The sequence below is a fragment of the Cervus elaphus genome, chromosome 25 (assembly GCF_910594005.1).
Source record: "Cervus elaphus chromosome 25, mCerEla1.1, whole genome shotgun sequence".
In the NCBI taxonomy this organism is placed as follows: domain Eukaryota; kingdom Metazoa; phylum Chordata; class Mammalia; order Artiodactyla; family Cervidae; genus Cervus; species Cervus elaphus.
Genome location: NC_057839.1, coordinates 37256770 through 37274485, shown reverse-complemented (window position 1 = coordinate 37274485; position 17716 = coordinate 37256770). Strand labels below are relative to the sequence as shown.

Below are 17716 nucleotides of genomic sequence, written 5' to 3'. Positions count from 1 at the left end.
TGTCTTTCAGATGAAGTTACATTTAGTCAGAAAATGACAAAACCTTCTATTTGAAAATAAGTATTTCTTACTTTTTGGCTTATGAGCACCGGAGCATCATTTAAGGAAGAGGCCCAGTTTACAAAGTCAGTCACATTAATCATTCTGGCTCCTTGGAGAAGTTTCTCTTTCAGCTCAGTTGCATATTTTCTGGTTCCTCCTCTTATGAATGTAATAACATCATCGAAGAGGTCAGCCTCTGGGTTCGTATCTGAGAAGAGAAAGAAGACATAAGTAAAGCATGTATAGTTCTGTGATATTTGATAAATATTTATTGAACCCTTTAACAAGGTATAGTTCTAGTACATTTATTGAATTTTACTTATAAATATTACTTAGATAATTTTTTCACCCCAAATCTCCAAGGGTAATTTTTACACTTGATCTTAGCCAAAAGGTCAAGAAGAGATCCAAGGATAATTTTTATTAGTAGACAATTATAGATTTCAATCCTTTTAAAGAAAATATAAATGGAATGATATTTGAGATACATTAATAATTTAAATGAACATGAACTTGGGCAAACTCCAGAAGATGGTGAGGGACAGAGAGACCTGGCATGCTGTAGTCATGGGGTTGCAAAGAGTTGGACACGACTGGGTGACTGAACACACACAACACAATAATTTGCAGTTCATCACCTAAGCATGGGCACACATGGGGACATGAGGATGAATTTTTTATTTTATTAAAAAAAATAAATTTATTTATTTTTGGCTGCACTGGGTCTTCATTGCTGCATGGGCTTTCCCTAGTTGTGGTGAGCAGAGGCTAATGTCCAGTTGCAATGCATGGGCTTCTGATTGCAGTGGCTTTTCTCGTTGCAGAGCACGGGCTCTAGGGCACATGGGCTTCAGCAGTTGTGGTGCATAGGTTTAGCTGCCCCATAGCATGTGAAGTCTTCCCAGACCAGGAATAGAACCCATATCCCCTGCACTGGTGGGTAGATTCTTAACTACTGGACCACCAGGGAAGTCCAACATGAACCTTGACTGCATGCATTTTTTGTTGAAGACTTACTTTCAAAATTATATTTTATATTTTGTATAAATTTGCTTTAAGACTATTTTATTATTATAAAATATCAAAGAATATAAAAAAGAATAAAATAAAAAGCAAAATTTTTTTCCACCACATTTTTTTTTTTGCACATTTCTCCCTCAGTCTCTCCCAGACCAAACCACTTTTAAAAAGATTTGGGTGAATCATTTAGAGTTGTGAATTTTTTGAACTAAAAATCTAATTTCAAGAAGATATTTTTATCCTTCCTTATTTTTATAGATGAGAAAACTGAACCTCAGAGAGGTGGAGTGACTAGCCCAAGATCACACAGTAAGCTTCAGGGTCAAATTTTGAAATCATGACATTTGATGGCAAGGTCAGCTTTCTTCTCACTTCAGCAGTAGTTTCCATTCATGACCACATGTTTGTGACTGGTATGCTTTTAAAAATATTAGGCTTTCCTCTCCTCTACTTCTCCACTATCAGCTGACTCTTTAAAGGTGAGTCTTAGGCATTTGCATTTCTGAGAATGCTCTTAAGTATTTCTGGTCAGAATGAAAAATTGAGAACTCCAGCACCACTCTTGATTATAAATCTGCCAATGACTAGCAACAGAAGTAATATTTATACCAAGCAATTTGTATTTCTTTAAAAAGTTATGTACTGACAACGTTAAGGATGGGTTAGGGATTTTCCCATTTTCACCCAGTTTTATTGAGATATAATTGACATATAACGCTGTGTAAGTTTAAGGTGGACAACATAATGACTTGACATACACACATATATATATTACAAAATGATTGTCACAAAGTTTAGTTAACATACATCACCTCATATGGTTACAAAAACGATTTTTTCCTTGTGATGGGAACTTTTAGGATCTATTCTCTTAGCAACTTTCAAACACATCACACAGCAGTGTTAACTAGAGTCATCATGTTGTATATTACAGTCACAGTATGTGCTTATCTTATAACTGGAAGTTTGTACTTTTTGACCAGTTGGGTGAGGATGAATTAGGGATTTTGAGTCAGGTGGAAAATTAGAGTGTTAAGGAGATGGCTTTGGCCTTCTCCTCTCTTGATGGACACAGACAGCACCTCCGCTAGGCCATTCAGAAGCTTTGTTAAAATTAGGGGAAAATAAAGAAAACTTTCCTCAAGATATTTTTCTACCATTGGTATTCTACCATTGCCATGATAAATATACAAATCTTCCATGACCACTGCCAGAGTTGTGCACTTCAGGGCCCAGCCATTGAATACATGTCCCCAAGTTACTTGTGTTTATAGCCATTTGGAAAACACTATAAAGATAAAATAGTTTTGGGGAATTTCCTGGCAGTCCAGTGGTAGGGACTATATGCTTTTACCACCAAGGGCCCAGGTTCGATCCCTAGCCAGAGAACTAAGATCCCACAAGCTGGCGTGGCTCAGCCAAAAAAAATAAAAAGAAAGAAAAAAATGTAAAATAGCTTTAAACACTTTTAGTTTTTTGTTTTGTTTTTAAATAAAGAATCGAGACAATAAAGAAGACTCATAGTGACAGGGCAATTCTCATGGACATTTCTTCCTTCTTTTTACCCAAGTAAGTTAGATCATACTTACCCGTTTCACCGCTACCCTTCTTTGAGCAAGGGTTTAAACCAATATTTCCTGTAACTTCAACTCCAACCCTCAGAGACAAATCCAGATTAAACCCGAGGCATCTCTGTACTTCCCTCAGTTGAATACCTGTTTAATATATTTAGTTAGAAATTATTAGATAATATCTATCAATATCATCAATAAATTCCAATTTTGTTATTTTGTAAGAAACATACTGACTTAGATTCCTAGACATTATTACTGAACTCAACTGTAAGGTTATATCCGCCCGGCTTTGCCCTCATACTAGAATCTAGTGGTCTCCTTTGACTTTGCTTGTCAACTTAATGGTAAAGGACAAATATATTTACTGCTTGTGAAAAGGAACATGAGTCAGACAAGGGTGGTTATTGTGAAGACCTTTATCTCTAATACCATAAAAGGGAGACAATGTCTAACATGTACTGAATAATTATGTGCCCAGCATCATTCTAAGTATTTTGTGTAATTAACTAACTTAATCCTCACATTAACCTCTGGAGGTAAGCTTTATCATTATCCTCATTTTACAGATGAGGGTACAGAATCATGAAACAGTTAAGGAACCAGCTTTGGGCAGATGGTTTAAATACATGACACTTTGTTCTAGTCCTATGAATGCTCTTTAGTAGACACTGGTCTTGGGAGCTGACTCATTGTGGTGTGTGGATGCTCCAGTAATAAGGAAGAAAAATCCTAATATTTACTTTAGTATATAATTTATCATCTCTTCCCCTGTTTAAAAGAGGAAATTATTTCTTTAAGAGTAACTGTCCAGGCCTCAGCTCATTGACCCTATAGCTTTTGCTCTTATTTATCATTTCCGATCACACACACATATATAAACATGTAGTTATTTGTCCTGGAAGCCAAAATACTTTATGAAAAGGAAAGGGATAGGCTAAATTAATCCCATAGTGGATTAGAATCTCAAAGTGAGATTTAGAAATAGATACCTAGGGCATTTAGTCATTCATTCATTCAACAAGTAGCTTTGATGTACCCACAATTAGTGAGAATTTAAGAAATGTTCTGTGGAATTTTCAATGGGGAAGGAGGAAGGAGAATAAAAATGCAAGACAATGTTAGAAATTCAGAATACTAAATTGCCAACCTTAACTTAAGAAGCATGAGGATTCTAAGGTGAGGATGAAAATACCTAAGAGACCCCCAAAGCTTAGATTCTCTACCTCAGCTGTGGATATTTCTATGACCAGACAGAGTCTGGACATCCCACACGGAGGTGGAGGATGTGACTTGTTCCTTGGGTGTGGCAAAGTGGAAAAGTAAGAAGAGTGACTTGCTCTTCAAAGACCCAGGGTTGACCTAATCATCTTTGTCTACTAAGGCTAGAAGGTACATAGATGTAAGCAGGTAGCTCTGAGTTATCCATGATGAAAGATTTCAACCTGTGGGGTTTTTCACCAAAGCAACTCTTAGCCTGAAGGGCTCTTTGTGATTTGATCACCCTTCTCTTCTGATTTTCAGGTTATTTAAGACATATCCCTTTTGTGCCCTTTCTCCATGTGATATCTATCAATATAGCCTACCAGTCAGGGCTCCTAGAGACCTATTTATACCATCTCTCAGAAATAGCCTTGTGAGGCAATATAAGCCAAGAAACATCATACGCCACTTCCCCTGGCAATGCTTCTACTGGTCCAAGACTGAGGCATCAAAAACAATTGGTTCTGGCCATTCAGATTTGTTTCATCTACAAAATATTTATCCATTGTGGGGACAGGTCAGGCTTTAGGATCAGAACTGAACCCCCCTTTTATTTTCACTTGACACAGAGGTTAAGGATAAGAAGCCATAGAAGTGGTTTTGGCAACATTTCCTTTGCTAAGAGATACACCCCAAAACTTTGAGAACAGAGAAAAAAGATATGCTGACATCTATCACCTCTTTAAAGAGTATTGTAATTAGCCATAATTACCCACAAAATCAATAATTAAAATTTATTAACATATAAAATTTGCATTTAGTTTATTTTTAAAAGGCTTTGAGGAAGTCTTTAGGCTAGGATTTTAATTATGTAGATCACAGACCTATTCTGTACATATGGCAGACATTGAGGATCAATAAGAGTCTCTTCTATGATTTCAACTGTGGTCAGAAACCTACTCAATATGGACCCAATTCAACTACCACTCTATGGTTAGAATTGTTATCATATGAGGTAAAACTAATTTTCCACACTTGCTTTAGACTTATATGATGTTACCACTGCTTCTTCCTTCTACTCTCGGAGAAACTTTACAACATTTTCTTTCCAATTCTCAAGAATACTTTGAAGATAATTGGCACAAATATAATTGAACCAGTCTACAGATTAAGCAAGAGGTTATGTAAATGATGTCTCTTGTACTTTCTTTCACCTTGTAAATAGTGCTGTGGACTGTGTTAAGTTGCCTCTGTCAGGTCCAACTCTTTGTGACCCAATGGACTGTAGCCCACCAGGCTCCTCTGTTCTTGGAATTCTCTAGGCAAGAATACTGGAGTGGGTTGCCATGCCTTCCTCGGGTCTATTCCCAACTCAGGGATAGAACCTGCATCTCTTAGGTCTCCTGCATTGGCGGCTGGGTACTTTACCCACTAGCCCCACCTGGGAAGCCGTTTGTAAATAGTGCTTCACTAAAAGCAGCATCACCAAATAACATTATATTGCAATATGAATTTGTGCATTTCTCAGTAGCCTTGCTGAGTAGTACATGGCCAAGTTATCCTGTCTGAGGTGGAAGTCAACTTGCTGTTTGATAGGATTTTAGAGGCCAAAAGGCAGGGAAAGAATTTTTTCAAAGAAGTAGGTTATAGAACTCTACCACCATTTTTAGTGCTAAACACTGGAAGAGGTTAGTGCTAGAAATAGTGGTTGATTCAAACAACATTGGAAGCTAGAGCTCTATTTCTCAGTATACCTTTCTGCTCCATGGACTTTTTATCCAAAACATATATTAGTTCATAGACTCCTCCAAGAGATCCAGAGCTACTGTAGTGGGTTCCATAGGTTTCCAAAAATGCAAAATATTCCCCTTTTTCATAAGTAGTTGGCAGAGTATTTATAGAATCCAAGAAAGTTGTTTGCAGCATGACATCCCGACTTCTCATCACAAATCTTCCCAGGTGAACTTTTCCTTTTACATGCAGATACATTTTTTCCTTTATTGCAGAGCAGAAGAAAAGAAACATGAATTTTATCACCCTTATTTCAAATTCAAAACTCACAAAATTTAGACTTTCCATAGTCAATACGTTTTTTAGCCATGACTGCAAGGTAACGCTTTAACCCATATGAACGACAAACTAAAAATCCTATCAAAAGTGTTGATTAAGATGTACAGAAAATGGAACTCTCACGTATTACTGGTGGAAGGGTAAAATGGTACAACCACTTTGGAGAACTGTTTGGCAGTTTCTTAAAAAAGTCAGCACTTCCATGGCCAGCAAATTCATTTCTACATAAGATCAGTAAAAGCAGTTCACAAAAAGATCTGTAAGAGGCTTTTATAGCAACTTAGAGCAGAATAGCTTAAAATGGAAAATGACAGATGTCCACTGACAGGAGAATTAATAGACAAATTGTAGTCTATTCACACAAAAGAATACTAGTGAGCAATAAAAGGGAATGAACTACCATTACAGCAACAACACAAATAAATCTCAGAAATATTTTCCTGAGTGAAACATACACCAAAGAGTTTATACTGTATGTGTGCATGTGTGTATGGTTGTTTCAGTCATGTCCAACTCTTTGCAACCCTATGGACTAAAGCCTGCAAAGCTTCTCTGTCCATGGGATTCTCCAGGCAAGAACACTGGAGTGGGTTGTCATACCCTCCTCCAGGGGATCTTCCCAACCCAGGGATTGAACTTGTCTCTTATGCTCCTGCATTGACAGGAGGGTTCTTTACCACCAGTGACACCTGGGAAGCCCATATACTATATGACTCTATTGTATTTATATAAAGTTCTAGAAGAGGTGAAACTAAGCCGTGGTCAGAGAAATCTGGTCAGCAGTTGCTTTCTAGGTGGTAGGGGATTGAGTCAAAGGGCATGAGGGAATTTTCTTGAGGAGATGGAAATATTTTGCATTTGTTTGAGGAGGTGGTTACAAAGGTGGATATAACAGTCAAAACTCATGGAACTATATGCTAAAATATTTTCATTTTATTTTATGTAAATTATACCTCACTAAGTTGACTTAAAATGTTAACAATGGAAGGATATGTAGACATTATATATGAAGCCCAATCTTATTTTACATACAAGGAAACTGGGATACGAAGGTATCAAATTATTTTCCCCAAATCTGTGGCAAAGATTGGTCCTAAAAACCTAGGTCTCAGGCCTTTCTATGCCTTCTCCTAAGTCCTCTGAAGCTTTGATAACAGGAAAAGACAGACAATGTTTTAAGAAGTAGTTTTTAAGTCAATCTAAACACCTCAGCACTTAAATGTTCCCAGGGATGATGGCTTACATTTCCCAAGGAAAACTGGGGCAGTGACAAAGAACTATTTGATTCAATGCTATAGACTGTCCCAGGCAAAACTAAACCACAATTGAGATCCCATGATTTTGTGGAAGGTTCTTTTAAAATTTTCCTGCTGTAGTTGTGGTGAACACATGTTGATTGCATAGGAGTTTAAAACATTTTATTATTTTTTTTAAAGGTGAATCTTGGTATGTATAAACATCACAGCAAATTTTTTATGTTTTAGAAGCACAACTGTTTACACTGTAGGGCTTAACTTCAACTGATACTGGGTGATTCAGTATCTAACAAGAATCTTAAAAAAACTTATTCCATATTTATATGTTTTCCATTTGGTTAATTGCATAATAATTCTTAACAAAATCTCAAAGATGCACAAAACATATTTGAATTTCTTTTCATTTGCTAACATTGAGAGGTGTATCTTGTCAGAAAGACATTATATTCTTTGGTTCAGCTTATTTTAGAGATAGATCATTCCCATCCAAATCCATTCTTGTTTCTTCCATCTTAAGGGAATAAAATAATTTCTTGGTTTTACTTGTCTGATCACTTGCCATCCATTTCTTTGCCCTCATTGTGTTTAGTCTCTCAGTCATGTCCGACTCTTAGTCACCCCAGGGACTGTAGACCACCAGGCTCCTCTGTCCATGAGGATTCTCCAGGCAAGAATTCTGGAATGTCTGCCACACCCTCTTCCGGGGATCTTCCCAACCCAGATAATGAACCCATGTCTCCCGCATTGCGGGTGGATTCTTTACCATCTGAGCCACCAGGGAAGCTCAAGAATACTGGAGTGGGTAGTATTCTATCTTCTCCAGGAACTCTCCCCAGCCCAGAAATTGAACCTGCATTCAGATCTGAATGCAGGGGTCTCCTGCATTGCAGGCAGATTCCTTACCAGCTGAACTACCAGGGAAGCCCAATTAGAAGTAAAATTCCTTTAAAGAGTTTTCTAGTCTGGTTGTTTCCAATTCTTTTCCCATTTTCCCTTAAATCTAAACCAGTCCTGCTGCTGCCCTCTCCACTCCCAACAAAACTTCTCTTTTATTCAAAACCTCTTCTGAAGGTGCCAGTGATCTTCATAATGCTAAAGCCAGTGGTCACTTCTACATATCCTCTTACATATATTAGTACATTTGACACAGTTCATCACTCTTTTCTTTTTTGTCATCTAGGATAGTGCTTCTCAAATCATACAGTATAAACATCTAGAGAATCTTGTCAAAATGCAGTTCTGACTCAGTAGGTTTGTTGTAGGGTCTGAGATCCTAACTTCCCAGTGACATTGTTTCTACTGGTCACAGAACACACTTTGAGTAATTAGGTTCTATGGCATTACCCTGGCTACATTCTCTTTCCTTCACTCCTTGTTCCTCAGACCACTTTCTATTGAAGTTTCTTGAGTTTAGTCTTTGATCTTCCCTTTCCTAACCACACTAAAAGGCCTACAGCTTGAAGCAACCATCTATATATTTTGTTATTCAGTTGCTTAATTGCATCTTACTCTACGGGACCCATGGATTGCAGCACACCAGACTCCTCTGTCTTCCACCATCTCCCACAGTTAGCTCAAATTCATGAGCTATCTAACCATCTTATCCTCTGCCACCTACTTTTTCTATTGAACTCAATCTTTCCCAGCATCAGGGAAATGAGTAGGCTCTTCGCATCAGGTGGCCAAAGTATTGGAGCTTCAACTCCACCAACTGCCCTTCCAACATATGTTCAGGATTTATTTCTTTTAGGATTGACTGGTTTGATCTTCTTGCTGTCTCAAGAGTCATCTGCAGCACCACAATTCCAAAATATCAATTCTTCGGCTCTCAGCCTCCTCTATGGCCAAACTCTCACATTCATACATGACTACTGGAAAGATCATAGCTTTGACTATATGGACCTTTGTCAGCACAGTGATGTCTCTATGCTGTCTAGGTTTGTCATAGTTTACTTCCCAAGGAGCAAGCATCTTTTAATTTCATGGCTGCAGTCATCTTTTGCAGTAATTTTGGAGGCCAAGGAAAGATAATCTATCACTTCTCCTTCTTTTTCCCCTTCTACTTGCCATGCAGTGATGGGACCAGATGCCATGATCTTAGCTTTTTCATGTTGAGAATTCAAGCCAGCTTTTTTACTCTCCTTTTCATCCCCATCAAGAAGCTCTTTATTTCCTCTTCACTTTCTGCTCTTACAGTGGTATCATCTGCATATCTGAGGTTGTCGATATTTCTCCCAGCAACCTTGATTCCAGCTTGTGAGTCATCTAGCCCAGCATTTCACATGATGTACTCTGCGTATAAGTTAAATAAGCAGGGTGACAATATATAGCCTCTTTTTTTACTCTTTTCCCAATTTTGAACCAGTCAGTTTTTCCATGTAAAGTTCTAACTCTTGCTGCTTGACACATGTACAGGTTTCTCAGGAGATGGGTAGGGTGGTCTGGTATTCCCAACTATATAAGAATTTCCCACAGTTTGCTGTGATCTATACAGTCAAAGGCTTTAGCATAGTCAATGAAGGAGAAATAGATGTTTTTCTAGAACTCCCTTGCTTTCTCCATGACCCAAAGGATGTTGGCAATTTGATCTCTGGTTCCTCTGCCTCTTTGAAACCCAGCTTGTTCATCTGGAATTTCTCAGTTCATGGACTGCTGAAGCCTAGCTTGAAGGATTTTTAGTATAACCTTGCTAGCATGTGAAATGAGTACAATTTTACAGTAGTTTCAACATTCTTTTGCATTGTCCTTCTTTGGGATTGGAATGAAAAATGACATTTTCCAGTACTGTGGCCATTGCTGAGTTTCCTGAATTTGCTGACATGCTGAGTGCAGCACTTTAACAACAACATCTTTTAGGACTTGAAATAACTCAGTTGGAATTCCATCACCTCCACTAGTTTTTTTGTAGTAATGCTTCCTAAATTTCACTTGACTTCACACTCCAAGATGAGTGACACACACACCTTAGATGAGTGACCACACCATCATGGTTATCTGGGTTATTAAGGCCTTTTTTGTATAGTTCTTATCTGTATTCTTGCCACCTCTTCTTAATCTCTTCTGCTTCTGTTAAGTCCTTACCGTTTCTGTCCTTTATTGTGCCCACACTTGCATGAAATGTTCCCTTGATTTCTCCAATTTTCCTGAATAGATTTCTAGTCTTTCCCATTCTATTGTTTTCCTCTATTTCTTTGCATTGTTCATTTAAGAAGGTCTTCTTATCTCACCTTTCTATTCTCTGGAACTCTGAATTCAGTTGGATATCTCTTTCCTCTTCTCCTTTGCCTTTATCTTCTCTTCTTTCCTCAGCTTTGTGAAGCCTCCTCAGACAAACAGCTCACCTTCTTGCATTTCTTTTTCTTTGGAATGGTTTTGGTCACTGCCTCCTGTACAATGTTATGAGCCTCCATCCATAGTTCTTCAGGCACTATATCAGACCTAATCCCTTGAATCTGTTCATCACCTCCACTGTGTAATCATAAGGGATTTGATTCAGGTCATACCTGAATGGCCTAGTGGTTTTCTCTACTTTCTTCTTTTTAAACCTGAATTTTGCAATAAGGAACTCATGATTTGAGTCATAGTCAGCTCCAGGTCTTGTTTTTGCTGACTGCATAGAGCTTCTCTATCTTTGGTTGCAAAGAACATAATCAATCTGATTCCAGTACTGACCATCTGGTGATGTCCATGTGTAGAGCCATCTCTTGAGTTGCTGGAAACGGCATAGTTGTTTGCTATGACCAGTGTGTTCTCTTGACAAACTCTGTTAGCATTTGCCCTGCTTCATTTTGTACTCCAAGGCTAAACTTGCCTGTTATTCTGGATGTCTCTTGACTTCCTACTTTTGCCTTCTAAACCCCTATGATGAAAAGGAGATCAAACCAAACAATCCTAAAGGAAATCAGTCCTGATTATTCACTGGACAGACTGATGCTGAAGCTGAAGCTCCAATACTTTGGCCACCTGATGCAAAGACCTGACTCATTAGAAAAGACCCTGAAGTGGGAAGGATTGAAGGCAGGAGGAGAAGAGGATGACAGAGGATGAGTTGGTTGGATGGCATCACTGACTCAATAGACATGAGTGTGAGCAAGTTCCAGGCGTTGGTGATGGACAGGGAAGCCTGTTGTGCTACAGTCCATGGGGTTGCAAAGAGTTGGACATGACTAAGCAACTGAACTGATGATGAAAAGGACACCTGACATTAAGTGTCAGTTCTAAGAAGGCATTGTAGGTCTTCACAGAACCAGTAATCTTCAATTTCTTTGGCATTAATGGTTGGGGCACAAACTTGGATTACTGTGATGTTGAATGGTTTGCCTTTGAAACAAACTGAGATTATTCTATTGGTTTTGAGATTGTACCCAAGTACTGCATTTCAGACTCTTTTGTTGACTATTTGGTCTACTTCATTTCTACTAAGGGTTTCTTGTCCATAGTAGTAGATATAATGGTCATCTGAATTAAATTTGCCCATTCCCATCCATTTTAGTTCACTCATTCCCAAGATGTCAATGTTCAACCTTGTCCTCTTCTGTTTGACCACGTCCAATTTACCTTAATTCATTGGACCTAACATTCCTTGTCCCTATGCAATATTAAATCCTATGACTTTAGGAACCATCTATTTATTAATAGCTTGTGACTCAGTTGGTAAAGAATCTGCCTGCAATGTGGGAGACCTGGCTTCGATCCCTGGATTGGGAAGATCCCCTGGAGAAGAGAAAGGCTACCCATTCCAGTATTCTGACCTGGAGAATTTCATGGACTGTATAGTCCATGGGGTCGCAAAGAGTCAGACATGACTGAGCGACTTTCATACTTTCTCAAACTTTAAGCTTAATTCCAGACCTCCTTCCCAAATGTCAGACTCATAACATCAACTTACTACTTTATGTCTCCAAAGGAATGTCAAATAGATGTCTCAAACATAACCTGAAACTTAACTACTGGTCTTCTTCTCCAAACCTGCTCTACCTGAAGTTTTCTCCATCTCAGCTGATAGCAACTCCATTCTTCTGGTTGCTCAGACCAAAAACTGAGTCACGTTTGACTCTACAACTTCCTTTTCTGAACTGCCATCATCTCTCACCTAGATTCTTGCAGCAGGTTTTAACAAATCTTCTTGCTTTTGCTACTAACTTTCATAATCTTGTCCCAACAATATCCACAGTAGTCATTTAAAATATATGAAAATATGTCAATCTCCTATTCAAAACATTCCAATGGTCCCTCATGTCACTCACTGAAAAAAATTAAACTCTTATCATAGGCTGTGAGTCCTTTTATTATCTGATTCAGGGTAATCTCACTAACTTTTTCTCCTTCTGGTTTACTTTGGCCCAGTGTGCAAGTATGTTGCCATCTTAGGGACTTGTCTTTAATAGATCCTTCTGCCAGTTATATTTGACTATCTCCTCTCCTTCAAATCTTTATTCAGATCTTATCTTCTCAGTGAAGCCTATCCTAAACTTCTTTTTAATTTTTTTAAAAATTTATTCATTTATTTAGCTGCTCCAGGTCTTAGTTGCAGCACATGAAATCTTTTCTTTTCTTCTTTTTTTATCAGTTGTGGCATGCATTCTCTTAGTTGCAGCATATGGGATCTAGTTCCCTGACTAGGGATCGAACCCGGACCGCCTGCATTGGGAGCCTGGAGTCTTAACCACTGAGCCACCAGGGGAATCCCTTAATTTTTTATTTTAATTTTTTTGTGCTGAGCTGAGTTTTCATTGCAGAGCATGTGCTCCTCTAGTTGTGGTGCACAGGATCAGTAGTTGTAGTGTGCAAACTTAGCTGCCCAGTGGCATGTGGATTTTATTTTCTTCATCAGTTATTGAACCCAAGTCCTTTGCATTAGAAGGCAGATGCTTAATCACTGAACTACCAGTGGAGTCCCCTAAGTTTCTTTCTAAATACTGCCATCTGCCCAGGACTCCTGATTGCCTTATGCTATTCTACTCTTCATTTTATTCTGTAGCACCTGTCATTTTTAAAATAATCTATAGCTTCCCTTTTTTGCTGTTATGCTTATTTTTATCTATCTTCCCTGCTAAACTTTCAGCTCCATGAGGAACAAGAATCTTTGTTAGTTTGGTTCACAAATGTATTCTAAGCACCCAGAACAATGCCTAGCCACATAGTAAGTCCACAATTAAATAGTTGTTGAATGACTTCAAGGATTTTCCAACTGCACTCTTTGAGTGAGTGTGCATGTGAATAGAGGCAATGTACTGACCTATAAGAAACGGTTATATGGTTGTTGGGAGTTAGGGATAGTTAGGGAGTTTGGGATGGAGACGTACACACTGCTGTATTTAAAATGGATAATCAACAAGGACCTACTGTATAGCACATGGAATTCTGCTCAGTGCTATGTGGCAGCCTGGATGGCAGGATAGTTTGGGGGAGAATGAATACATGTATATATGTGTGGCTGAGTACCTTAGCTGTTGACTTGAAAACTATCACAACATTGTTAATAGGCTATACCATAATACAAAAGTTTAAAAAAAAACAATTATACAATTAGGCATAATATAAATACTAAGAGTAAAGGAGTATTATTTTTTAAGTGGTAGGAGGATACCTAAACAGGTGACTGTGATATCAGAAAAGGGAGGTGAGCATTTTACCAGCATCATACTGATTATGGAAAGTATATTCTATATTTATTCCAAAGATGATACCAACCACTAAACCTGGATTAAATATTAAAAAACAAACACATTTTCAAAGTCTCAGATTAAATGAATGATTACAAAGTAAGCAGACAATTTCATATGTAATGTATATAATTTCAAGGCATTGTTACTTTAGAAGTACACTTTATAGTAAGTAGTCATCATTTTAAGACATTGCAATGAATTACCAAAAAATTCCTGAGCATGATTTTTCATTGTAATTCTGAAGAGAATATAGATTAAACAGTCTGTTACCACAATCTCAGTCAGAAAGAATGTTCTGAATTCTTCTCTTTGTTTTTTGGCTGTACCACAGGCATGTGGGATCTTAGCTACTCCTAACTAGGAATCGAACCTGTGCCCATTACAGTGGAAGCACAAAGTCTTAACCACTGTATTGCCAGGAGAGTCCCAAAAAGTATGCTCTGAATTCTTAATATGCTTGTTCTATCTGTAACCACAAACACTCACATTACTACTGAATTGAAGCAATTTTTCTCCAGTTAACTTTCTTCCTCTGGACCCTCTAGCTACCTACACATTTGAAGATTTGTTGAGTATTATTTTTCTCTATCTTATGAGCACCATCTGTTCTAAACAATTACACTTAAAAAAGGATGCTTGGTTAGTTTGCGAAATACTCCATTATATTTTCTATGCTAAAGTTTGATCTTACCTGCTTAGAAGAAAATGATGACAACAGTTTGTAAATTTCATCTTTGGAATATGTAAATCGAAATCTAGCCTCAGCACCCTTGTTGGAAGGACTTGGGATGTATTCTTTGTTAGAATGTCCACAATCCATACATTTATGCTTTTCAGTTGCTTCAACAGGTGTATATTTTATACTTAAATCTGCATTAAAATTTAATTTCTTCTCTTCGATAATAGTTCTGAGTACCTGTATCTCTTCTTCACGATTTTCAGTTCTGAAGTTCTTGTCAGCTTTGGTCTAAGAGAAAATATACAAAAACCACCCACAATAAACATGAAAAGACAAAAATCAGGCAATTTATTTGAAAGAGAGTAGAGCAAAGAAGTTAAGAGTGAAGGCACAAAAGTGAGACTGCCAGTATTTAAATACAAATTCGATAACCTTGAGAACATTGCACGATAACCTCTCTGTGCCCAGTCTGATCCCTAGTCTATAAAATAGGGATAATCACCACACCTGGCCCAAAGGTTGCTATGAGAAATCAATGAAATAATGTATATGAAGGGCTTAGAACATAGCAAGCTTTCAAAACTTAACATATTAATAATTAAAAAGCAAGTTGCATAATAGATCAGATGTACAATATATTTCTATTTGTGTAAAAAAAGAAAGAAAAGAAACGATAAAGCTAACCCTTCAGAAGCCTTATATACCAGGCACTATTTTGAGCATTTTACACATGTCAATTAATCTAAGTAGAAATTTCAAGACTTGAGCCCTGTCTGCCTCTTAATCTTTTCACTCCACTGCCTAATCAAAAAAAAAAGAGAAAAACTTCTATATGCGTAGAAAATTACTGGAAAAATAGACAACCCACCGAGTGTTCACCCTTGGGAAGGCAAACTGTGAAGAGACAGATCTCTGGAGTAGTGGCAGGCTTGCTTTTTCTTGCATTATCTTTTATGTTGTTTGGACTTTTTGATTTTTTTTAACCGCGCTCATTTTTGCATGAAAAAGACTGAAGTAAACAACCTAGTTGTTTAGTTAAAACTAGCTGTTTAATTAAAACAACCTGGTTGTTACTAGTTAAAACTAGTTGTTTAGCTAAAACAGCCTAGATGTTTAGTTAGCTGTTTAATTAAAACTTTCAATTAAAACACATGAACTTATTTACAAAACAGACTTACAGACATAGAAAAGAAACTTCTGGCTACCAAAGAGGAAAGGATAGGAGAGGGATAAATTAGGAGCTTGGGCTTAACAGATAACAAGCTACTATATGTAAAATAGATAATCAACAAGGTCTTACTGTATAGCACAAGAAACTATATTTAATATCTTGTAATCAATAATAGAAAAGAATTTTAAAAAGAATATATATATATATATATATGTAATATATATATATATTTGAATTAGCTTTCTGTTCACCAGAAATTAACATAACACTGTAAATCTACTATACTTCAATAAAACAAAACTTTCTTAGCCAACTTGGTTACTGTCAGGCGTCAGTAGGAGAGCTGTTAATCTCGACAATTAAACTCTCTTTCCAGAGGTCCCCTGAAGCAGGCTGCAACTCTTGTCTAGAAAGAGACACTCATCTCTTTAGTCAGTGACACAGATGGGACTTAGTAGCATACATTGACTGACTTTTATGCACGGTGAATGCTAAGATCTGAATGTGTATGTCTCCCCTTAAATACATGTGTTAAAATCCCAATGCCCAATGGGATGGCATTATTAATAGAAGGTGGGGCCTGTGGAAGGAGCCGGTCATGAAAAGACTAGTGCTTTTATAAAAGTGACTCCACAGAACTCCCTAGTCCCTGGAAACCATGTGAGGATACAGCAAGAAGTCTGTAACCCAGAAGAGGGCCCTCACCTGACCCTGCTACCTCTCTGATCTGAGATGCCCAGTCTCCTGGACTGTGAGCAGTAAATTTCTGTTGTTTCAAAGCTACCTGGTTCCTGGTATTTCATTATAGCAACCCAAGAAGACTAAGACAAGAAACCCAAAGTTTTCATCTAATGGGAAAGATTGAAATGTGTATAATTTTCTTTAAAGGAAGGTGCTCAATGAAAAGGGGAAGAGTAACCTAACCATGTCACTTCCCTGCTTAAAATCTTTGTCTTCCCACTGCCTTTGAGATAAAGTCTAAACCAGATTTGTTCCAAGTTAGTCTCTCCCTATCTACACTCCAGCCCGCTGATCTCCTTTCCATTTCCACCGCCTATGTTTCCTCCCACCACAGGGCTCGTTTATATTGTGTTTACTCTCTGGAAACTTCTTTAATTCCCCTGCCTCCTCCACCTTCCCATAACACAAACATTATACACACTCATACACACATACGTACTATATATCCCTTGGTCTGGTGAATCCCCACTACTATTTCAAGTCTGAGCTTAAACATTACTTCTTTAGGGAGATGTTTCCTCATCCCACCGACTAACAAATCTGTTTCCTATAAGTTCTCATGGTTCTTCTTACAAAATGAAAAACTCTTCCCTTTTATAATTGCTTATTTAATAGACTTTCAGATGGTAAACTCCTAGAAGTCAGGGACCATACCCATCTTACCCACATGCCACTGTAGTTTTACCATTTAGTAAATTGCCTGGTGAAAAGTGGATGACAATAAAAAATTTATTAAATTTAATATGCAGCTTCAATATAGCTAACAACATATGTTGTGAGTGCTTACTCTGTGTCAATAGTTGCTAAAAGTATTTTACATAAATATTTAGTTTCCTATCTTTTAATTTCTCAAATTATCCCCATTTTACAGATAAGAAGATAAAAGTTAAAAAATGCTTCCAAGATCACACAGCTAGGGAGTAGCCCAGTCAGCAATGAAACCCAGGAAATCTGATTCCAGGGCAGAATTATTCATTTTTATGTTACACTGCCAAAGAGGGCTTGACAAATTCTCTGTGGTAAATAAAGAAAAGGTTCATGGAAAAGTTTTTCTGGAACATTTGGCCTTGAAAAATTAATACATATATATATATATCATGCAATAATATTGTATGCTATATTAAACTGAATCACTTTACTGTACTCCAGAAACTAACACAGCATTGTTAATCAACTATACTTCAATTAACAAAAAGAGAGTGAGATGAATAAATTTCTATTGCCTTGAAATCTAAGGAGCGATTGAAGACAACTCCACTCTTTCCACAATTTCCATGCTGAGAAGTGCCAAAGCT

The 17716-nt window shown here is 37.5% G+C and overlaps 1 protein-coding gene across 1 annotated transcript in view; it reads right to left on the bottom strand.

Moving 5' to 3' along the window:
• The window catches only part of C9 (complement C9), a 64473-nt gene that overhangs the window by 13850 nt on the left and 32907 nt on the right, over positions 1-17716 (bottom strand). The window contains exons 6-9 of the mRNA XM_043887802.1: positions 14522-14797; positions 5591-5831; positions 2652-2777; positions 72-250 (exon numbers count right to left, since the gene is read on the bottom strand). Coding sequence (XP_043743737.1) covers positions 72-250; positions 2652-2777; positions 5591-5831; positions 14522-14797 — 822 coding nt within the window. The remainder of the gene's footprint in view (positions 1-71; positions 251-2651; positions 2778-5590; positions 5832-14521; positions 14798-17716) is intronic.